Source organism: Nyctereutes procyonoides, unplaced genomic scaffold, assembly GCF_905146905.1.
Source record: "Nyctereutes procyonoides isolate TBG_1078 unplaced genomic scaffold, NYPRO_anot_genome, whole genome shotgun sequence".
Lineage (NCBI taxonomy): Eukaryota > Metazoa > Chordata > Mammalia > Carnivora > Canidae > Nyctereutes > Nyctereutes procyonoides.
Genome location: NW_026575128.1, coordinates 23,468,320 through 23,494,160, shown reverse-complemented (window position 1 = coordinate 23,494,160; position 25,841 = coordinate 23,468,320). Strand labels below are relative to the sequence as shown.

General features: G+C 37.0%; 1 protein-coding gene across 1 annotated transcript in view; it reads right to left on the bottom strand.

Annotated features, from left to right (window-relative positions):
• ACSS3 (acyl-CoA synthetase short chain family member 3) overlaps positions 1–25,841 on the bottom strand; it is a 142,061-nt gene that overhangs the window by 77,117 nt on the left and 39,103 nt on the right. The window contains exons 3-6 of the mRNA XM_055341559.1: positions 18,400–18,588; positions 13,334–13,468; positions 9,785–9,925; positions 57–137 (exon numbers count right to left, since the gene is read on the bottom strand). Of these exons, the coding sequence (XP_055197534.1) occupies positions 57–137; positions 9,785–9,925; positions 13,334–13,468; positions 18,400–18,588 (546 nt within the window). The remainder of the gene's footprint in view (positions 1–56; positions 138–9,784; positions 9,926–13,333; positions 13,469–18,399; positions 18,589–25,841) is intronic.

The following is a 25,841-nucleotide window of genomic DNA, read 5'->3' as shown; positions in this document are numbered from 1 at the left end:
TACATAAACGTTCATCAGGGAAATGTCAAGTATCATGAATTTAAAACCATGATTACCTCTCCAGGTTTAAGTCCATAGATCGAAGACATTGTCCAGTTTAGCATTACAGCGTATCCCCCGGTGGGTCTAACAACACCCTAAAGGAAAGAAAACATGACGTTAACATCAATAACCCATGTGTGAAGAGATTCTTTGCCTCCATACTATCCATCTTTAAAAGTTCCTGTTTTAAGTATTTTATATTCTATAAACTACATATGACTTTGGCTTTCATATAATTGTATTCGCATCAATATTTATTTGGCTCCCCCAATAATAAACAGAGAAAAATTTGTCTAGATCAGCTCACTTGTGAGAATTCACAGACCATTCTTGACTTTCTAAAGAAAACTCATGACCTCATAGAATCACATGCAATGACATTTCTTTTTCCAGGGGTAGCATAAATTAACAACATTACATTTGCAGACACTTTTTCCAGAACACAATGGAAACTCTCAAAATTAAGTGCAAAGTCAAACGTAATTGTGTTCTTCAAACAGAGCATAATATAACAATGGCTATTCCTTGATATTATTAAATAATAGTAGGATGCTTAGAGGAAACAAAGTCATATTCTAACCGGAGCCTCATTACAATGCTATACTGGGGTTCCTGCTGTCATAGTATGAGAGCTAAATGATTCTTTCATGATGAATTCTGGAATTCTGACAAAGCAATCCTCCTGGGTCAGATCTAAGGCTGACAGATTTGCCTTATATTACATTTGGGGCAAAAGTAGGGATTACTACATCACAGTATTACAGCTTTCATGAACCAGTTTCTAGCAGCTATCCACAATATTGAACATAATCAACTCTAATACAAGATTAATATTTGAAAACTGGCACAAGAGTCACCATAAATAAAAGCTGATGATAAATTTAATAATTGCATTTATTGCTTCACTATAAACATTAATCATCAGTGACTTAAAAAGGATTAACTGCTTGAATATTCAAAATGATCAAGTGAATGCTTGCTTAAAAACAAGCTATATTTCATTCACATGGATTTGGAATCATCTTCTAGTAGAGCAACTATTATTACTTTATGCAGAAAATAATTATTTTACCTAAAGGTAAACAGGGCCCTAATTAATAAATGTACTACTAGTTGGAACCTTTCGGCATAACTCACCAGCTTTAACGTACATGCGTGAATCAGAGAAATGAAAAACATACCGACTTTCCATTAGTGACTAAAGTAGCTGTTCTCCTTAGGTACCACTAATAAAACAGAGGTATCAAGCTGTGGAACACACTTTATCTACCAGCAGAAACACCCGGCCCCTTGGCAAATGTCACATGCAGCTTCGTTGGCATTTGACAGCTACTCTCTGCGGTGCACGACATGGTTAGCATGCAGCTGGCTCTCTGGATCATCATCGGAGTATTAGAAATCCTTAGCCCCCTGCCAGAAGATTTCACACGTGCATTTCCCCCGTGTAAACTGAGCAGCTCTTTCCTCTTATATTCTGTACTATTTTTCTTGAACTTCACTCATTAGTTTGTTTTTTTTTTAATATCTTTTCTTATGATTCAATACTTTGAGGAATTTGATATTAATCATTGCAATTTGCAACATCACTAAATCTCCCCCTTGCAAAAGGACACCCCATCCAGATGAGGGATTGTTTGAAGTATCCTGAATACAAGCACCCAAACTAACTAGGATAGAAGGGTAAATTTTTAGATTATATGGTACAGAAGAGAAGATGAGTCAACTAGGAATGATAAAAAGGAAGAAAGGGCTAGAAAAAACATAAATGAGTAGTAATTCATTTGTAAAACTAAAAATATTATTGAAAGGAATAAGCGATTAAATTTCTTTTTACCTCTCAAGTGGACTTTATCCTTTACCCTTCTTTAAAGGATATTAACCAATGCTGTGTTCCCCATAAAATGGTGGATGCTTAAATCCATTTGGGCAAAAAAAGTGGGACTTAAAAATGAGATCATGAATGAAAAAATATTTAAAATTATAAGGTATTTTTAATTTAATTTAGTATCTTATTAACAAAATTATTTCCTTAGTTCTAGCAATCATTTCTTTTTATTTTCCCTTGTGCTGATATCATTCAAAAGACAGAAACTGTTAAAGCAATTAAAGGTTTCCATAAAAAGTTCTCATTAAAAACAACTGAAATGGAGCTACTGGAGAGAGAAAAGCTGTGATGTTTGTTTTTCATTGGTCTTTGATAACAATTTTTATTTTTTATGGATGAGTATAAAAATTTCTATAAAGTAACATTTTACCATTCATTAATCTAGATAATAGATCTGAAATTTAGTCTTTTTCTCTAAAATATTTGGGTAATAGTTTTCAATTTTCTGTGTATCTGATATGGTTTAGAGAAAAAAATGCATAATTTCATGTTCTTCATGTAGATCTTTCATAAAAAGTTTTAAGTAAAATAAAAATTGAAAGATTAGGTTTACAAAGATAATTTATTTGTTATAATATTAATATGTGACTAAAAAATAAGACAATAAAGTATTTTTTTGGTTTCTTATTCATAATCATATTTTCCAAGTAATGATAATTAAAAAGTGAAAGAGAAACTTTGTTCAGCCTCTGAAAACACATAAACAATTCTCAAAAATGAAATCATTATACTCTAACAGTCCAAATAAATCTGAAACTAAAAACTCTTTTAAAATTTTTTTAAAAATTTTTTTTTAATTTTTATTTATTTATGATAGTCACAGAGAGAGAAAGAGAGAGAGGCAGAGACATAGGCAGATGGAGAAGCAGGCTCCATGCACCGGGAGCCCGATGTGGGATTCGATCCCGGGTCTCCAGGATCGCGCCCTGGGCCAAAGGCAGGCGCCAAACCGCTGCGCCACCCAGGGATCCCCTAAAAACTCTTTTAAAACATATTTGAAATCTTAAGTATAAGGTAAAAACATTTAATATCAGTGCTTACCCCTAAAGTCCAAGCATGCTGCATTTTACTCTTTTGAATGTCTGTTCTTACTTTCCTTATGTACTTAATACTCCAACTACCTTAAAAGTAAAAACACTGGATGTACTAATATATTGTCAGAAAAGCCTTGTAAAAAAAAAAAAAGAAAGAAAGAAAGAAAAGAAAAGAAAAAAGAAAAGCCCTGCAACCTGCCAATATACTGTTCTGGTTTTTGGAGCATTAGCTATAACACTTTAAAGTCTTCTGGGGAACTTGAAAGATTTCTGGGTGGGAGTAACACTCTATACTCCAAATAAAGACATGAAAGTGAATTCTAGCTCAAAAATGCAAGAGAAGACAATGTTTTGCTCTTTAATACGAAACAACAACACATTTTTAATGTATATGGGCATTTAAGAACTTCAATCCACACAAGTAAAGTTAAAGGCTGGTTATTAGTCACCCAGGAACGGGATCACAAAATCATCCCAGAAGGTTCTTTATGACTTTCAGCTTAATGAGCTGCCTTTGAAAACAAGGAAAACCACAAAATTTCATAAATGGGGCTATTAAAACATAAAATATGAAAACATAAAATATGTCAGCACCAAGTGCGGTATGCAGTGTTCGTTGCCACAATGTAAGAAAAATACAGAACAATATGGGTTTTATCAGAAGAAGATGAAAGACTGAGTATGGTAAGATTAAGAGTTTGGGATTCTTCATCCCAAAAGTGTTTTCTTTTTTAGTGGATCTATAAAAATCTGGAAAGCAGATCTCACAATACTCAGGGAAGGGAAGTGTGGAGTACTCCAGAGAACGTCATACTAAGTTGAGCTCCTCTGTCATCTGACTCTGCAACATGCTTGTACAAAATATAATATGCATATTTCCATCCATGAGGTATGTATTTATTCACGCATGCATGTGTAAATATAGATGCTTACGTGTGTGTGCACGCGTGTTGTAATTTGGCCTGACAAGTTGAGGTGAAGAACAAAAGAAGAAAGGGTAAATAAATATTTTATCTAACTAAAAGAAATCCGTCACCCCCATGGCTGGGGTCCGTGAGTCGAGAAATAAAAGATACAGTTCTGATTACTTAAAAAAAAAATCCAACAGATCAACAATAATCTTGTCCTTATAATGGCTTTACAGATGATATCCCTTCTTTCTAGAATGAACCACCGCTCCCACCTCTTCCCTGATCCCAGTTAGCTCCTACTTCATCACACAAGTACTCAAAGACATCATGAAAGTACCACGTCATCTCAAAGCCATCTCCAACCCCACAGTTTGTGTTAAGTGTCTTTCCTGTTTCTTCCTTGGCTCCTGGGCCAGAAAACGTCTTTGGAGTGACCAGCCTGACCTAGGGCTGTGTTCCCCGCCCCCCCCCCCCCACACACACACACACTGAGAATGCCTCTTCATCTCCAGTACGGTAACTGCCATGGAACAGGCATGTAATACATTTGTTGACTGATTCAATACTGTGAACAGTTGAGTGAATAATGTACATGTAAGAAAAATACAATTCTTTTTTTTTTTTTTGAGTAGTCTTCTATGTTGGGAGAAAGCTTTGAAACTTGTAGAACCTAGTGAATCATATTAGTTGAAATGGAATGGTTCCATTTGGGATAGAGCATCAAACATAAAATCTCTTTCTACAGGCTTTTGGATAACTCTGAAGCTGCCTCTACGGACGGTACTTTAGCAGCAATATAATTTTTTATTGATCTGAACAACTGTGAGATAAGAGGCAAAAGTATAGCAAGTTCAGCATTTTAACTGCAAGAATTGTACCACAGATAAAAAGAAAAAAGTTCACTGCTTTTTTATTTGACTTTCTCCTATTTTTTGCTCTAGGGTAAGAAATATGAATGTCACCTAACATATGTAGGAGTAGAAGTGACATAAATTGTGTTAATATGCATCAGGACCAAAGGCCCACCACTTTCTCATCATGCCTTCCTTTCTTTTTCTTTTTCTTTTTCTTTTTTTTTCATTTGCTTCTTTTTTTTTTCTTTTCTTCAAGTGTGCTTGACATACAATATTATGTCAGTTTCAGGTACAACATAGTGATTCAATATTTATGTACATTGGGAAGTGATCACCATGACCAATCCAGCTACTGTCCATCACCATACAAAGCTGTTACATATGATTAACTCTATTCCTTATAGTTTGCACACATTATCCCCGTGTCTTATTTATTTCTTAACTGGAAGAAAGTTACCTCTTTTCCCCCTTCCTCTATTTTGCCCATCTCATCAGCCCCTCTCCTCTGGCAACCATCAGATTGTCCTCTGTATCCAGAGGTCTGTTTCTGTTTTGTTTCATTTGTTTCAATTTCGCATATAAGTGAGTTCACATGGTATTTGTCTTTCTCTGACTTCTTTCACTTAACATGATATCCTCTCATGGTTTCCTTTCAATACTTTGCTTTCTTTCCCTCTTTATCCTACCCTCCTTTTCTGCTTTGGAACTGGGCTTTTTTTGTTTGTTAGCTTCGTGTGTGTGTGTGTGTGTGTGTGTGTGTGTGTGTGTGTGTGAGATTATCACTGTCCCTTCGTGATATCAAGGTGGAAAAAGATACATCACTAAATCTCCCCCTTGCAAAAGGACACCCCATCCAGATGAGGGATTCTTTGAAGTATCCTGAATACAAGCACCCAAACAAACCAGGATAGAAGCCCACAACACTGCAGAAATGTATGCAAAGCAGCTCAGTGTGGTTGCGGGAATATTTACAGCAGCTGACAGATTAACCTATCACACAGCGACCTGACAAATCCAGGGCTGGCAGACGCAGAGATGCAAATATGCCCTAAATATATCTGCAACTTCTAACCAAAGAATAGATTGCCTTATGTGTGTCTTATATGTGCCTATGAGAAATGAGTGTTTTTAAGCAGAATTATTTTTATGGGCTCACAACATTATTTTTCCTCATGAAGATCAAAGATTGAGAGAACAAATTATAAGATGACATGAAATTTATATTTAAATGCTTCATAAACATATGTGTGCTCATCTTTCCTGTACTTCTATTCTAGGAATCCAAATATTAAAATTTCAGATCCCATTAATCCTGATTCTACCTGCCAAAAGTGAAATGAGAATTTTATGAATAGGGATCCCTGGGTGGCACAGCGGTCTGGCGCCTGCCTTTGGCCCAGGGCACGATCCTGGAGACCCGGGATCGAATCCCACGTCGGGCTCCCGGTGCATGGGGCCTGCTTCTCCCTCTGCCTGTGTCTCTACCTCTCTCTCTCTCTCTCTCTCTCTCTCTCTGTGTGACTATCATAAATAAATAAAAAAAAGGAATCTTATGAATAAATAGGAATCCGGAAACTAACTGGAGAAGCAAAAGATCATTTAACGAATCTTCTGAGGATTTACCATGGCCCAGTTTTTAGGACAGTGACATACTGCAGCCAAAGACGTCTGAAATATATTCTAAGACCTCTGAGAACGTGCAATGTTATGCAGATAAGTAAACAAAAACTAGTAGGCATAAGACAGAATAAAATAAATGGCATAAAGGTTTGCTGACAATGTATAATTTTGATTCAACTGAAATTCCAAAGTGCACTAGAGGGACGAAGGAAGTAGTCCTGAGGGACCTTGAGACACGACTACTTTTTCTTGCCCTTCTACATGCCCTACTTTGCAAAACCTACTCACTCCCATGCTTAAACACCAGAGCTCTGTATTGAGGACCCACCAAGGGTCTCAAGGTCTATCTCCCAACCCACATGCACTTCTGGGACCCAGACCTTCACCTCCAACTTCTGGCTAGGCATCTCCATGTTAATGGCCCAGAGATGTTCCAAAATTCCGAGTTTCTCCTGCCCCAACCCACCCCCTGTGTTTAGTAAATATCCAAAACCATCATTCTCCTGTGCTCTCAGTTTCAAATCTTGGACCCCTCCTCTGCCTCACTCTTATCTTTGAACGAATTCTGATTTCTGTTAATTAGATGCTCTCCCAAATGAAGTCCTAAAAGCCTGAAAATGAATCTCCTTGCCTCCATTGTATGTACTTATGTATCTTCACACCAAAATGTTGCTAGGGTTTACCTTGGTTCATATTCTTCTCTCTCGCTTAAGTAGCATTAGTGTTCCCCATCCCTTATATACAGAATATAACCTAAACTTCTTGGCTAAATTTTGAGTCTGGCTCCTGCCTATATATCTAGTCATTTCTCCTCTGCACTTGTACCATATGCACTAGCCATCCTGGAAACTTCCTTGCATGCTCCTTCCCTTGCTTATGCTAACCCTTTCTGCCTATATGCCCTCCTCTCTGTGATGCCACTCTATGAAGAACTTTTATTCATCCTTCATATGTCATCTTATAAGAGCTTTCTTTGACCATCCTTTGGTGGAACAGCTCTCCCACTCTTCCCACTATTTGGTCCCATTACCCTGCTTTATTTTTCCTCATAACACTTTTCATACATTACATAGCTTTTTGTTTAGTGCCTGTGTCCTGGCTATAGAATATAAACTTCTAAAAAGAGAGCCAGACACATATATGTACATTGGGATATATGGGTGCTCAGTAATATCTGTGGAACTTAATGACTGTAAGAGACCAATGTCATCTTTTCCAAGAGAGAGAGAAAGAGAGAGGGTGTTGTCTCCTGGGTACGGAACAATAACACAGCCTCCCTATCAGTGAGATGTTCCTGTGCAAAAAAATAAAGACCAAAGGAACAAGTCAGAGAGCAAGACTGACTCAGGACTGGCCTCTGAGCACCAAGGATGGACCTTGATTTTGACAGGCCAGAGGAGACGCTAACATCCAGATGCTTTTGTCCACTGAGCTTGGTCACAATGTCACAAGTGTGAGTGCCTGTCTTCCGGCGAGGCCTCATCTTCTCATTCCCCTCTGTCCATTCCCCATCAGTGTTTTGGCCAGCTGGAGACATACACACACACACACACAGAACAAAAAACCTCCATCCAGTCTGCATTCATATATACTTCAACCCGCTAGACTGAAGGCACTGTGGTTCACTCATATCTTTTAGTACAGAATGAACAGTCAATACACATATATTGAATGGAGCTGAATTCAACACAGAGATCTCCACACAATGAAAGCCTTCTCCAATCTACTGAAACAGATTATCTTCAAGATGGTACATTAGGAAGAAAATGAGAATGAATGAATCTTCAAATGATCTTCAGTTTGGGCATGTAGGACTCCAAAAGAGAAGTTCTTGACCCAGACAAAACCTGGAAAAAGCAAGCCTCCTTATTTGGAACCACCACTTTTCAGATTTGATGCCCTATATGTTACTGTCATTTCTACCACATAGGCTGAGTCAGTTTTGAGTCACTGACAAGCTCTTCTGTTCCTATTGTAAAGATCCCCATCCAGGCCACAGTGAAATTCAGGGTAATTTAAAATCCTGAAGTGGCACAAATGTTTTAATAAGAATCCTTCAGGCTTATAGGAGCTAAAGTGATTTTTGGAGGGTTCTTTTTTATTTGGTTAGGTTATACTGTTTTCAGGGTCAGGGGTTTCCTCTCTCATGTTCATACTTTTCTATCAGATTATAATTTTCTGAATCCCCTTTTATTTTATAGCCAAACATTCAGTTAGACTCTATGTGACTGATGTATAATGCAAAATTGCAAAAGGTAGGGGGTTATGATTTGGGTCCAAAAGATCATTTGGACTGCTTGAACAAGACATAGTCATCAATATGAAGGAATATTTTTCAGATGACCAGAGTTGTTAAAGAAATCATAAGAGCTTGATTCTACAATGACACAAATATATTTATCTATATGCATTTATTTATTTATTCAATGAACAAAAATTTATTAAGTACCAAACTACATACCAAGCATGATTGTAGCAAGGTCTCTGTCCTCGGAGAGAATACATTCCTTACCAAATGTTTCATTTTATACAGGCAAATGAGTTTTATATGGGACATCCTAATTTTTCTTTTTTTAAGACTAATCAAGTGGAACCACTGTTTTAAAAATATGACAAATTATATCTCAGAACTCTGATGCTACAGAAATCTAATATTAATAAAGAGGCCACTGCTCTCATGGGATGCAAGTGATCGTGAAAGTCCCTTCCCCTAGTAAAATTTTATGATTCAGTGACTGTTGAACTCCTTAATAAAAATGAATAGGAAAATGACACTATAAGCCTTTGTGAAGTTGTATGAAGAAACAGTATTATTTAGAGACACAGACAAAAGTGGTATTTATTTGTTATCTGACACCTTCAACATATTGATGCTTCTAACTTTGTTTTGTGAAGACACCTTTCATGGTAAGCAGATTTAAAAATCCTTGAGTGTCTTCAGTGCTGCAAATCACATAGTTCAATACTCTGGATACACTGCCCGTTGTTCAAACCGTCTACATCAATTCTCAAACTTGCGTTTATAATAAAGAATCAAATTCCCTTAGATCAAAAATCAATTCCATACTCCACAAAAGTTATATCTCAGTTTAGAGAATAAAAATATTTCATTTAAAACAGTTTTGTAGAATTTTATTAAAGCACCTGATGTTTTAATCATTAAAATTTGATTAAACCAATATCCATTCATCTTAATGGCTTACTAGAGCAACTGCAACTTGCTGATGTATGTGAAGATTTTGAAAGAAATCGAGGGAAATCATCTGACATGAAATATGATTAATATTTTTCAGGATTTAAACACAACATTCCTTTAAGATATAAACTACCCAAGTCTAAATCTCTAGGTACAATCTGCATTTTTACTAAGTAATCAAACATTCTCAGGGCACAAAAAAATCTGCTGCTACAGATACTTATCCCTCAGAGAGCAAGTACCTTGGGCAGCCCCGTTGTTCCGGATGTGTAAAGAATATACAGCGGGTGTTCCGAAAGAACAGGAACACAGTCATGTGACTGTGCTTTGGCCATCTCTTCATCCCAATCGAGGTCACGACCTGGAACCAAAGGAACTGTCTCCTACACAGGAAGTATACAAAAATATGCACTGAACAAAGGAGGTTAAATCAGAACAGTGGAAACTGACTTAATCTATATATATTCGTCTGAGCATCTGCCTGAAAATCTAGGCCTAGACAGCACTAAATATCAGATTTATGACTATGTATTTCAGGGTCACGAGTTAAAAATATTCCTAAAAAGTCCAACAATTTGATATTGGCTTCAAACGAACTGACAAAAGAACATATTTTTTCAAATCAAAGGATATCCTTAAGAAATCCAACGTGATGCAGTCATGTTTTCATCAACAGTCAGAACTTAGCTAACAGAGGTTCATGTTTTCCATAAACATATATGCACTACTAACATTATAAGCCAATTTCTATTTATTTTTATTTTTTTCTTTTATTTTGGAGCTAAAGTCTTCACAATGAAACGTCAACTCACCCATTAAAATGTTTCTTCATACAAGGGCAATTTAGAATATTGTGTCTGTCTTTCCAAATGAGAAAATAGTATATCATTTTCAGGGGTGGGGGAGAAATAAATTTTTGCTTTTCCAAAAACAAAAATTAGTTTTGAAAAATAATGAGTATATGTGACATATCTAAAATGCTATCCAATTTTTCCTCCATCGAAGTCACTGATTAATATAGTAGAAATGTTTATTTTCTTTTTTGTTCCTAGAACCAAGCTCTGCACTGTAAACTTTATGATAATAGAGTCATGAGTTAGTCAGAGACAAATTAGAGAGATGAGACCTCTTTATTTAAAATACTGCCAACAAAACAAGCTAGACAGATAAAGAGCAGGGAAGTGGCTTATGGGAAAATTATTCTAATGAGGAGACAGCTATTTAAGTAGAATTAAGATTCAGTACATGTCTGATTATTTTCTGAAATGTTAACTAAGCCCCAGATGACACATCAGGAAGTTTATATTTGGTGAATTTATTAGTACAGGCACAGGCAAGGCTATACATTCCTCAGTGAAAATTAGTAAGATCCACCACCTACAGAGCATATATAACCATTCATTTTATCAAGGTGATCCCCGAGTGAAGCCCAGAGACTCTGAGGGATTTAGAATAGCCAGGCCATTTCCATTGCTCAGGATCCTTAACATATTAATCAGGGTTGTAAAAGTGTTCATATATTTAAGTGAGTACATTTACAAAATAACACTTCAATCTAATATCATAAATACAGTGCCTCTGTGAATAATCACATTTAGGTAACAATCAGAATTGAACTTCACGAAGGTGAAGTGTAAGGCTCAATTGGCTTCTCCACCCTTGCTCTGATAGATACTGAATGTGCCACTGAGATAAATAAAAATAGTTAAGTGTAACCAAATTGTACATTTCCACTTGTTTTTAAGGATCAGATAAACACAACTAATTTCAAATTACCAAGTCTTTAACATTACAATAACAGGCTTATAATAAAATTATCACACTGCATAATGAAAATTGTCAGTTGAATGATCACAAAAAAATATCACAGATCAAATGAAATAAAGGACATGAATGAATGGTTATTCTTCAGGCTAAGAAAACCTTTTACAGGCATACGTAAAGAAGACTTGGCAAATCAGCAATAGCTTTTACATATATACATTCACTTCTATAGACATGTCCTGTTATCATTCCTAAAAGGCAATATTGGTAGAGCACCAGAGCTGACTGATATGATATTCCTTTGATTCTGTTGTTGTTTGCTTGAGGCTTAGGAGTAGCAGCCAGGATTTTACCTCCTTTGGCAAAAATGTAATTCTGGTTAATGAGACACACCACCGAGCCTCATAATTTGTGTCTTTAAACTGAAAGCAAAGCCAGTCCACTGGGCTTAATTACTAACTAAACAGCAGGCCTACTATAAAGGGCATCCAAAGCCCTCATCTAAAATAAAGATAAGTCAAAATATAAGGAAGAGTCTCAAGAAAAAAGGAAAATGAGAGGAAGTGAGCCATTATGGGAAGGAGGGACAGAGGAGGGGATCTCTGCCTATAAAGAGGAAAGACAAGAGATTTGCATTAAAAAAAATATGAAGAGGAAACTTGCATATCTATATCAAATGTGTTGATAAAGTAAAAGAAAGAGCATATATCTTCTTGGTTAAAGTCATTGAATCAACATTCAAATCTTGGAACCACTTATGAGCTGTGACCTTGGGCTATGACCTCTCCATAGCTGAGTTTCTTCATCTGTAAAATGGGACCAGTAATAACATCTACTTCATTGCTTTGTGAGAATTAAATAAGAAGTATAGGAAAGTACTTAGCTTTGGGCCTAGCATAAATTCTTTACAAATTCATGAGTTTATATACGTGCAATTGCCACACACATATTCACAGAAATACTTCATATGTGTGTGTGTATGTGTTCCTACCTTTTCTCCAACCTCCTCATAACCAAAGTCTCTTTTATTGCTGACTTTGTATTCCTTGACTTAAAAGCAATAAGCCTTTTTAAAAATATGCTTGAAGGCATCTGAAAGAAACTCAAAATTCTTTGAGACAGTAAGAATATTAAAATCATTGAGTGCAGCAGTTCATGAACCACAGACTACTAAAACTTTACACAGGAATTTAATGTGGTAATGGGAATTGCTAGGTGGTAATCAAAATGACATAGTTTTAATGCTTTCTATTCTTATATCTTGTCATTTAAGCATTTTCTGCAGATAACCTCTCAAGAGTTCCATAAAATTACACAATTCTTTGCACTCTTTTAATTTTCTTTCTGCAAAAAATTTTAATCTGCTAGGAACCTAAGCTGGTTCCACTATAAATAGCTGACACTTGCATAGATGTAAAATAAGGTGGTCATTAGATCAAATTTACTAGAAAAAGCACTGTAAAGTGTATTCATTGTCTTATATTGCTTTTTCTTCCTTCATGGATCACAAAATAATTTCTCTGTTTAGAATATTTATATTTTGCTTTCATGAATATAGTTTTTAGTTTTATTTCCAGACTAAATGCCTTCTCTAAAGTTTTTAAAAGACAAATTTTATATGAAATTAATCATACCACTCCACAAGGCAGGAGAGCTGAGGGATCAAGCATATACTCAGAGTATGTGCATTCTGATCATGACCCTGATGTTTACTAGCTGGGCAAGTCGTTTTAATTCTGTTTATTGGATTTCTCTTACATAACAAAGGAATAATGCTATCCTCTAGCTCATAATGTTATCAGGAAGATTTTTTAAACTATTCATTAGTAGAGTATCAAAAATCATATGGTAAACAGTGTTTGGTACTTTCATTATTATCATAATTTAAATTAATATAGACCACCACAATAGACTATGCATAGAATCCAATTCATTATCATTGCATATTTTATGTGCTTCATGGCCAAAACTAGAATCATCCTTAGCACATCATCATAAGCAAGAACCAAATTCAAAATTCAGATTACCATATTCGGACGATTATAAATGAGAACGTTATCTGGTTTGTGCTGTCCTAATTTCAGTGCTTCTTCTAGAAGTGGGATGTATTCTACTCTCCTTCCAGGTTCAATACCAAATGATGCTGTAACAACCACCTTGGGCTACAATGGAAAAATAGCAATCATTGAGAAAGTTGAACAATACTAATTAAGGTGAGCACAGTATTTTGGGCGCAGGTTGGCAATTTAACATTTCTAAAGAAATGTTTTAATGATTCTGTTCTCTATTGAATAAATGGCCTGAAGACAATAAACCCTTTGTAAATATTGTAGACCTAACCACTTCCACAGAGATCTCACTTACCTGTTCCGAACTTCACGTTTAGGATGCTTCAGGCCAATGAGTAGGGGCTGTTTAAAAAAAAAAACTTTCCAAAGAGTTCATGAATCCAGATAGAATTGCTTTGAACCAATGACATGCAAGCCTAGGGGCCCAGCCCTTTCCGTGGCTGGTATACCAGCTGGTTGTTGTTGGAGTCATAGTGTTTCATAGGTGGGGAGGGTCAGCCTGTTGCTATCAGGAAGCTCTACTACATTTTTTTTTTTAAGATTTCATTTATTTATTCATTCATGAGAGACACAGAAAGAGAGAGGCAGAGACACAGGCAGAGGGAGAAACAGGCTCCACTCAAGGGGCCCAATGCAGGACTCGATCCCGGGTCTCCAGGATCACATCCCGGGCTGAAGGCAGCGCTAAACCGCTGAGCCACCCGGGCTGCCCTACATTTTTTATGTCAGCATCTCTGCTTAAATGTGACCGCAAAAAAAGGACCCAAATCCTGACTTTTTTATTGATTCTTTTCTCATTCTAAATACATCCATTTTTGCCAAATACTATATTTGTAATTTTATTGTATTTTTCTTAACAGGGCCCCCAAATGATTGGAGTTTCAAACCTTACAATGCCTGAATCTGTCACTAAGTAACACCTGGCACTTCCCTTTACCTGACAACTTGCTGGTCATTCTTCAAGATATACAGAGATGTAGCCAAAAGGGATCGCCGGAGGGAGCTGAAGAAGTCAGGGTTAATCTCCACTGTGGGCAGGCCTCAGGTGCCCAACAATAGTCAAAATGTTCCTTCTTCCCCACACTGCACAGCAAGCTCCCCAAGGCCAAATTTGGATCCCACTTATCTCTGTGTCTTCTACACCTGGCACAGTGCTTGCCATACCGTAAGCTTGCAATAAACGTTTTTGGAACTGAACCAAAATTCTCATTAATTTGCAGAAACAAACATGTCTTTATCCTTCAAAGCGCAATGTTTCTTCACCAAGAAATCCAAAGCAAAAGAGGCCCATAATAAATTATTCGGGAGACATATAATCAATCCAAGATAGTGCATCTATTCCTGAATTCTGATTTCTAGTTATAATGCATTTAATCTAGGAAAGGTTTATATTATACCAAGTATATGCATATATCATACTGTCTGCTTTTTGAATATCATTTAATATTCATGGAGCTGAGGCTCAGTTTATTACGTAGCTTGCCCCAGGTTACAAACGGTGGAATCAGAAAGAAGGCCAGTTCTGACTGATTACAGAACCTTCTCCTCCCGCTATATCAAGCTGCCTTTCAAAAGAAGGGGGGGGGGGTGCTCGCTTCGGCAGCACATATACAGAAGAAAAGGTGGGGGAAAGGAAAGAAAAGAAAAATAAGCCTTGTTTCCTTTTATTATATTTTTAAAGATCCAACATTTGAATAGAATTCACATTTTAATATCTATAATACTCACGAAAATAACTCTAGACAACATTCCCTAAGATTAGAATTCAGAATAAATGAAAGTAAGTTCCATATCGAATTAAAAATATATAGAGAATATATCAAAACCTGAATAATTTAATAAAGTCAAAATTAGACTCTTTCTCTCAAAAAAGAATAGCTTCTACATTTCTATTAAGAGCCTTTTATTGGAGATTTTATTTGGTCTAGACGGACTTGTTAGGATACTGTATAGTCTTTCCATCTTCATCTGTTAAAATAAAGCTTTTTCTTGAGCCAATTTATTTGAAAATCATGACCTCAAAATCATTCCTGATTTCAAATATTAATTCTATACAAGTATCTCAGGTACATATATCTATATATATCTCTACCTTCTCACCTTTAACTTGACCTGCTCAATGGTCATACCCATAAAAATATACACCCATTGCCTAAACTCCTTAACAGTTTGTGTGTGTGTGTGTGTGTTCATGTGGGAAACAAAGGCAGAAGAAAAATTAGCAAATTTCTTTACTACCTATAGCCCATTGACATTTAGTCATAGGCATATTAATAAGTCTTTGAAACAGGCCAAGGGACCTTCCTCTAGAAACTCTGCTGCCTCGATGTTAATACTTTGCTAAGGCCAAGAGGCCATCTTAGCTCAACCCCCAGGATCCTGAGTCTACTTTAACATATAAAAATTCTGTTGGAAACCTTCTTTATCTCTACACCCCAAGGTACATCCTCCAAGCATATGTCCCACCAATATGCATCTAAAGGGTCTCATGACTGAGTTTTTACTAAACAGTAATGAATTATCTTTTCCTAACAATAGCTAGCCCCCTCAAGATCCTGGAAACTTTGTTTCCAAAATACCTGGGAGGCTTCAGCAATCCCTAACCCCTTGCCAGCTTTAAAGTATATACTGGGCCACTCCTCATGACCCCAGGGCAGCTTTTTGCCCAAGAGTCCTGTCCCCATGTGTTAATAAAACCATCTCTTTGCACCAAAGATGCCTCAAGAATTCTTTCTTGGCCATTGGCTTTGAACCCCACCATCTTTCCTACATCATGTATGATGAATGAAAACTTAGCCAGTGATATTGTCTACATTTTATAAATCTTCATTTTTACGTATCTCAATTTCCCCACATCATATAATTTTCTTAAAATGTAAAAAATACATGTAGTGCATCTCATACTGTTACCCAAATGGTGTTTAGGATTTCTAAATTTTTATTTTATTTTATTTATTTTTTGATAGTCACAGAGAGAGAGAGAGAGAGAGAGAGAGAGAGAGAGAGGCAGAGACACAGGCAGAGGGAGAAGCAGGCTCCATGCACCGGGAGCCCGACGTGGGATTCGATCCCGGGTCTCCAGGATCACGCCCTGGGCCAAAGGCAGGCGCCAAACCGCTGTGCCACCCAGGGATCTCTGTTTAGGATTTCTATAGCTAAACTGCTGGAGTCTATAGCTTCCTCAAAGAAGCCCCCCAGCTGCCCACTGGTTTGCAGGTTAGTGCTGACTACTCTTTCCCCCTAGATTTACCTTCACAAGCACTAGCTCAACGTGTTTGAAAAAGAGAGGAAAAATTCTACCCAGTTAGTCCACAAACCAGCTTTCTAGTTCTAATAACTGATCTATTAGCAAATGAAGTCATATATGCAAATATTCTCTGCCTTGCATCCAAGGGACCCTCAACACATATTAGTTCCTACATTAAGAATGTCTCATCTCGGGCTTGTGAAACTCGCAAAAGTCAACCATCTATTATTCCCATAATGACCTCCTTCCTCAATCTTCCCGCTGCTATTACTCTGTTGCACATTGTCCATTACTTCACAAAGGGACCACCTGCCAAAGGGTCTGATTCCAACCCCTTGCCTCTCTCCCGCTCCCATCATATTGCAAGACTTGCCTCCTCTGAGCATTGCTTAAAACAAGACACCCACCTGCTCAAAAACTTGCACTGGTCAAGGTCTACAGGACTCGGTTCAGACAAAAATTGCCTTTGCAAGCCCCCCACCCCTCCCTCTTCAGCCACCTCTGTCTCCTCACTGTCTTCCAAATAAAATAAATTCAATCCTTATTGTCTACAGCCAGACTTCTATTCTTTTTCTCTCCTTTTGGATCCTCACGATATCAATCATTCAACAAGCTGAATCTTAAGCCAAGATCTAACTTAAATCTCAACTCAGGGAAGTCTTCTTCGGCCACCCCAACTAAAAGAAATCACTCTTTTTTCTAACTCAGGGGTTTGTGGACGATGGCTGAGAGCCAAACCCTGCCCACAGCATCTTTCTATCGAGTTTTATTGGGACATTGTCATATCTTCCGCTTATGCAGGGTGTAAGGCTGCTTGTGTGCTGTAACAGCACAGCTGAGGAGTTGCTATAACCATCTGTAATCCACAATGTCTAAAATATTTACTAGATTGGTAACTTACCAGAAAAAAGTTGGCTGATTCCTACTCTAAATTCATAGAAGAATGATAGCTAACCTTTTTAAAATAAGTACTATATCCTGGGCACTGTGTTGAATATTTTCTTTTTTTTTAATATTTTCAATTCAATATTTCAATGAGGTTTTCACAGAAGCCTTATCAAGTTTGTTATTCTAGCACCCCCATTTAACCATGTAACTCTACTCTTCCCTGGTATCCCTCTTAACCATTGTGCTTGTACCACCATTCCTGGAAGTATGTACATTATAAAACTACTATGTGTCCTATCCATTTAATAAGTATCACTCACTATCCAGTTCAAGGGATAGTACCTGGCATACAGGAGGAAATTAGTAAGTACGTGTTAATGAATAAATTGGTTATTCATTATTTTCCTTGTATGTCTTATATAACCAAATATGGCAAGCTAACTTGAATGGTATGCACCTAATCTTATATTTTATCTTATATTCTTTTTCTTAAAGATTTTATTTATTTACTCATGAGAGACACAGAGATAGAGAGGCAGAGACACAGGCAGAGGGAGAAGCAGACTCCCTGCAGGGAGCCTGATGTGGGACTCGATCCCAGGACCCAGGGATCATGCCCTGAGCCAAAGGCAGACACTCAACCACTGAGCCACTCAGGCGTTCCTGTATTTTACATGCTTGACAGCACCTAGCAAGATGTTTTTCATATTAGACTGACCCCAAAGTAAAATTTTGGTTAATATATGTATGCCAAAGAAAACACAAATTTTGTTTTCCATTTGAAAGGAGGATCTCATAAGTACAAATCACTCTTAGATGGTCCATTCACAGATAAATGTGGCTGTCCTCTATGTAGCTACTACTTGATTTCTCCAAATAAAGCACTTACCTTTGCATGATCAATACGACTACTTAGTTCTTTGGATGCAAATCCCCCAAATATGAGACTGTGGATGGCTCCTATCCTTGCACATGCCAGCATGGTATACATCGCCTGAGGGATCATGGGCATGTAGATAACCACAGTGTCACCTTTCTTGATACCATGTTTGACCAAAACACCAGCCAGCTTAGAGACCTGTAACAAAATCATTACATCAGCCAAGTGTTTTCTGTGTTATTTCACTCAACTTGTAAATTAAGACAGTAACACAGGAAGATGGTCACCCTCTCGGTAGCGGTTTAAAGAAGGCTGAGATAGACATATTTGGTGATGATGGAAGCTTAGTCACAGTAATAACAGACACCTGTATTACAATATTTGGCTATAAACCAACTTACTATTATTATGCCGTATAAACTCTGTGGCTTAAATTTGCTTAATTATTCATTCAGCAACATATTTACTGAGCAACTGTGATATGCCAGACACTGTGTTTCAAGTTGAGAACAAAACAATGAGAAACACGAGCTTTTATTCTAAAGGGCAAATCTGTCGAGTGAACAGAAAAGTAACGTAATGGAAATCTGGATATACATTGGGTTAACTGTTAAAAGAGGTAAGTATGTGTAAGGAAAGAAACCATATCATACATTTAGAAGGTAAATAAGATGGATTGTTATTATTATTACTATTTAAATAAACATAACTGAGATTCAGATATAACAAATAGTTAACCCTGGACCAGAGAGGTAGTATATGATGCAGCCACGTTACCATCACAAGTCTTTCAAACTCATATTCTTTGTCCTTTCTACTGCCTGAAACCAATTACTTTTTCTTTACAGTTTTTTTTTCCTACTAATTACCTATACAAAGTACTGCCCTCTATATTGAGATCAAACATACAAACTTCTTTTACCTTTAATATATGTTTTGGGGACCAAAACTGTGTAAAATATGCTCAGGCCTAAGTGAATAAGAGATTCAACATTCTTTTTTTTTTTTTTTTTTTGAAGATTTTATTTATTTATTCATGAGAGAGAGAGAGAGAGAGAGAAGCAGAGACACAGGCAGAGGGAGAAGCAGGCTCCATGCAGGGAGCCCGATGCGGGATTCAATCCCAGGACCCCAGGATCACTCCCTGATCTGAAGGCAGACGCTCAACCCCTGAGCCACCCAGGTATCCCTCAATAATCTTTCATTTAACGAATGTATATTGGGTGCCTGTTATATGGAAGACACTGTTTTCTGATACATCTGTAAACAAAACAAGACAAAGATCCCTATCCTCAGAGAACTTATGTTTTAGCCAAGTAAACCCTTACAGTAAACATGAGTAAGTTATGTATTATGTTAAAAGGTAATCAGTACTATGGGTGGGGGAGGTGGAGTATTACAAAATAGAGTGACTGAGAATGCAGGGGATATAATTCTCAAGGGGACAGCGAGGGTAGACCTCCCTAAGAAGGACACAAACAAGTTAAGAATAAGTTGGATATCCCTAAGCAGAGAGAAGACTAGTACAAAGGCCCAAGGGGGATTATTTGTGATGTGACGGAGTAACAGCAAGGAGACCAGGGTGGAACAGAAAGAACAAATGAGGAATGGTCGTAGATCAGGTCAGAGAGCTAAAGAAAGGGCCCGTGGGGGTCAAACGGGCAATGGGAAGGTCTATGGCTTGCCTTTGGATGGGAGTGTTCAAGATACTAAACAGAGGAGGCCTGAGCCAAGGAATTGGGCCACAGTGCTATTTATATCCTTTGATTTCATTCTGCCTCTCCTACTTGTTCAGCAAGTTCAAAGGATTTGGAATCCTAATCATTCTTGCTTTTTCTGTTTATTCACTTCCCCTGTGCAGAAGGGGAGAGATGTGGTCAAAGTTAAGGGCTCCAGTGAAAGAAAGTAACAAACAACTCTCTTAGTGTTTTGTTCTCCCCATTTGCACGCTAGAATTTAGTACTATTTGTTAAGAACTCAAAGCTACCCAGCAAAAAGTTATGAGAAGATATACCACAGGGATATAAATCATGAACTTAAATTCTATATGGAGCTCAAGATCAAGAAAAACACTGGAAAATTATATCCACATCCTCAGGGTGCAATCCCCATAGAAATGGGATACTGGATATCCCATTTAAGGTACAGCACTAGGAGAGACCATTGAGAAGAGTTTGTCCTATTTACAACTATAACTTCAGTATCTTGAATAGCGTCTATTGTTGAATAAAAATGATCTTCAACCAAGACCCAATCTGGCAGTGACTCAGTAACTGTGTATTCCAACCTCACTTCACAATGTTGCTGTAAGATGCCCCAAACCTCTGTCCTCTGAAAGAAATGAAATCAATGAATTTAAGAACTTTTTTGGAAAAAAAAAAAAAAACTCAAAATGACCAAATGTGACCCCACAATGTATTTAAGTTGGAGTTAAGTCACATCTTTAAAAAAAAAAGGGGGGGGGACACCTGAGTGGCTCAGTGATTGAGTCTGCCTTTGGCTTAGGGCATGATCCCAGTTCGGGGATCGAGTACCACATCTGGCTCCCCATGGGGAGCCTGCTTCTCCCTCTGCCTGTGCCTCTGCCTCTCTCTGTGCCTCTCATGAATAAATAAAATCTTAAAAAGATAATACAAATAAAAATTTTTAAAAAGAGCCAACATATTTAAATGAGGAGGTTTCATATACAAACCCAGATTTCTAGGTTCTCCTGAAAACTTGTAAAGTCTAGCAGCACTGGGCTTCTGTTCCTGAATGATAGCAAGCACCTGAACCTGATGATAAGCTACTACATTGAACTCACCATTCCTTGGCGCCATTAATCACAGAGCATGAATTTTACTTCCCATCCTGAGTTTGAAATATATTCTTTTAAATCTTATTTTATGTTATATGCATACACCATAGTTCTATAACCATAAAGGTGTGATATATACGGATAATGAATTTTTCCCCCCACCCACTTCTCATTATCTGCTTGGTCAGGCATCTGAATTGTGAAACACTTCCCTGAAGACAACTTTCAGCAAATTAGGCTGCAGCAGAGCTGTATCAGCGCTAGATGGCGTCCCTCTGGCCTTGTTAACCTTGCTTCCTGCAGCCACTCAATGTTTTGATACGGTGCTAACCACATCAGAGTTGATCTAGAGAAAAGTTATACATTATCAATAGCTAGAATTTCTTTTTCAGTAGTATCCAGGGCTAAATGCATACATTTCATATATGTATATTGTATACCTTTATGGAATTATATGTATGTATGCGTGTATATATATGAATCAAAACACATGGAAAAACATTTCTGGTGAGACTTCTAAAAAATAGGCATATGAAAAGCAAATGCTAGCTCATAGCAAGAAAAATAAATGGACATTGGTTTAAAATGCAAATGTGAGCGATGCCTGGGTGGCTCAGCGGTTGAGCATCTGCCCTTGGCTCAGGTCATGATCCCAAGATCCAGAATCGAGTCCCACATGGAGTTTCCTGCAGGGAGCCTGTTTCTTCCTCTGCCTATGTCTCTGCCTCTCTCTCTTCGTGTCTCTCATGAATAAATAAATAAATCTTTAAAAAAACAATGAAAATGTGAAATATAAAATATTTCATACTAACATTGTACCTAGAGAGAGTAAATACGGGAGTCTTAGAACAGAATGCAGAAGTCTTGTTTCAGACACAGATAAAATCATTTTGAAAATAAGTGTAAGCAACAGCAAACAATACGAGGAAAAACCCCAGTCACCTGAGAGCCCATAATCCCTCAAAGAAAGTGCTATGAAACTTCAACACCAAGGGCAATTTGATTATTGCTATTTCAGGGCTCATCTTGTTTTACTGACTTTCAGAAGGAAAATTATCAAGGAGAAGGAAATTCGATATTATTTTTGTCCAATGTTAATATTCTCATCCTACCATAGATATCTGAATGCAAATTCATCATTTCTATTGCTATCCAAAGGAAAAACATTTAACATATATCTTGTATATATAGTTTTTCAATAAAGGAAAAGTTGAATCATGTGTCTTTCACCCAATCTATATTCATGTTTGCATCTTAAGATTGTGTTTTAATTTATCAACAATTTAATCTTTTTATATCACTCACACATACCACCAAATTTAGTTTTCAGTCTGATGGCAAAGACGGTACACATGCTATGCATTCATGGTCAGGCCACACCCCTCTCTAGCATGAGGGTAACTGAACTAAGAAGGAAACCTGAAGAAACAAAATGAATGTACATATACATTTAGACACAGCACTATTTGTTTCTTCCCACTAGAGACTATATGAATTAATCATTATTTTGGTACTAACTTAAAGACATTCAACTATATCAGTATCCTCCTGTCATTGATTCAACTTATACAATATCTACTATACATAACTATATGGAAGTCAAGGTGCAGATGCAAACATAGGAAGACATAGTCTTTAAAGCAAAGAAATGCAGAGTCCAGGGAAAAAGAACATAAGTAAATAGTAATGACAAAATAAGAAAATGTAACAACAAATATTTATGTTATGTGAAATGGTATACACATATAGCTGGTTTACATATAACACGTGCTTATTTTGGATACAAGCGAGAACTTTAAATTTTAAAATTATAAAACGAAAACATTAGTATAAATAACAAAAATGAATTTAACAAATTTCATATGTATTCATTCTGCAAAATCTTCATTCAAAAGAAGTCTGTGGGTTAGTATAACTTCATGATCCAAGGCCCATGACACAAATATAAACATTGGGCGAAACTGACCAAAGACTATGTTCTGTAGAGTAAATTAGCACTTGCTTTACAAACAGCAAGCGTGCCCATCTACAGAAAATCATCTTTGTATGAGAAAGATAGTATTAGTCTCCAAATTATAGTAAAAAGATAATAATTATGGGCAATTTCAGGGCCATGTCAAAGAAAATTATATGAAAGAGAAGACAAGAGGAAGCATATTTTTAAGCTGCAATGATGTTGCACTGCAAACACTGGTCTAATCAATCACAGAAAAGTTAACTAATTTAAAAATCAATTATAATATCTGAGGAAGCAGTCTTTTTTTCCTAGGATTCTACTTGAAGAATATTCAGAAACCTTTCCACGGTGTGCTACATAAAAACATCTTAAAAGATGGGGAGTAACCAGGGAACTTACAGGTGTTTGCTCTATAAAAGGTTGAATCAGACTTTCTAAAAATCTTGTAAGTAGAGCCAGAGATCCTAGATAAAGATATAAATATGGACTAGCTTCCACAAGGTACAAGGTGTTGGCATCCTTTACCTGCGGACATGCAAGCACATGTTGCTATTATTAAGGAGATTTAAGCTAAATGGTGCCTATTTATTTCTTTTCTGGAGCATTTGTCATCTCTCGGTTTCCAATCTTGCCCACTAAAAGTTTCTTCTTCAGAGAAACCAAAGTGATGGAGCTTCCCATCATACTTAGAATAAAATATAGTCTTGGGGCGCCCAGGTGGTTCAGTTGGTTAAACGTCTGCCTTCAGATCAGGTTGTGATCTCAGGTTCCTGGGATCAAGCCCCATGTAGGGGAACCTGCTTTTCCCTCTCCCTCTGCCCCTCCTCCTGCTTATGTACTCTCTCTCTCTCTCTCTCTCTCTCTCTCTAATAAATAAGTCTATTAGAAAATATATAGTCCTCAGGATGTTGTACAAGGTCCTATGGGATGTCTCCTGGATATTCCCCAACCTCACCTTCCTCCACTTTCTTCTCATTGCTGGCCTCCTGGCGCCCTCTGATGGCCCACATTTGTTCTTATTCCAGGGCCTCTGCCTGACTTGATTTTCACTCAAATGGGCACATGGTTCTTTCATCTGTATTTGGGTCTGTGTCACTGGGTCATTTCCTTGATGACAAGTAGTCTTCTCTGACAGACATATCTAAAATGGAGCCCAAGTCAGTCTATAGAGTTATATTGTTCTTCACCTGTATTGTATAATTTTTCACTTATGTTGTATTATCTTTTTATTCATAATGTATCTCCCTAACTAGAATGCAATCTTTCCCGTAAGGAAAGATTATATCAATCACTACTGTAGTCTATAATATCCACAGTAGTGCCAGATATATATCAGGCATCCCAAAGTATGTTTTATAAATAAATAAATAGACTCCATCATCATTCTAGTCCAGAAAAATGAATTCAAAACAGATGGTCTAGGGGCAGCCCAGGTGGCTCACCAGTTTACCGCCGCCTTCAGCCCAAGGCGTGATCCTGGAGACCCGGAATCCAGTCCCACACTAGGCTCCCTGCATGGAGCCTGCTTCTCCCTCTGCCTGTGTCTCTGCCTTTCTCTCTGTGTCTCTCATGAAAAAAATAAATAAAATCTTAAAAAAAAAAAAAAAAAACAGATGGTCTATTGATACTGTTAACCTTCTAAGAGGTCAGGGGTTACACCTTGAAGAAAAGATGAATTATCCACTAAGAACCTATCAACTAATGATAAAAATAAATTAATTAAGCAAATCTAAGAATCAAAGCCATGGACCAGAATTTCAGGTTTCCAAGAAAGCCAAGTAGGTGAGGCAGGATATAAACCTTCACAGTCAGGCAATGCATTAAAACAAGATTCTCACTGTATTCAAAAATAAAATTTCCCTGAGTGGTGCAGTCACTTAAGTGTCTGACTCTTGGTTTCAGCTCTAGTAGTGATCTCAGGGTCCTGAGATCTAGCCCTGTGTCAGGCTCCACGCTCAGAGGGGAGTCTGCTTAAGACTCTTTCTGCCCTTCCCCCCTGCCCTTTCTCTCTTTCTCTAAAATAAATAAATGAATCTTTAATAAATAAATAATAAAAGTTTCCCAATGTAAAAAGAAAAGCACAATGTAGAGCGGACAAGTGATATTCTTGGAAATAATTATTTCTCTCAGACAAGGATTAGATTTTCTTTTACTTTCTAATGGATGAGTAACTGTTCTTTTTCATGAATCCATTCAGTATATAATATGAGCTTATGCTATAAGACCTGTATTAGATACTATGTTGGCAAAAAAAAAATCCAAATATTTAAATAAAATATCACCCTATCCTCAAGGAATATTACTCTGGTCAAGAAATACACTAATAAATAGATATATTAATAAATAATGTAAAAAGCAAAAATAAACCTGGGTACAGAGGCAGTGTCCTGGACTTCAAATCATGGAGAAATAGTTTCTGGCATAGAGGGAAGTGAAAAGAAGTGAGTTTATACTTCAAACAACCCGAAAAAATCAGGCTCAGGATTATTGTTATTGAGAGTTGATGCTTAGACATTTTGAATGTATGACTCTAAACACTGGGAAAAGGATATAAGGAAACACGAAAATGTTATTTTTCTCATTTAGTTTATTCCTTCCTATAATATCTATTAATTTGGTCTGATGCTTGTTTTCTTTATAGGCAGTATTCTCAGAATCTAATCTAACTTACATTTTATTAAGATGAGAAGTTATTCA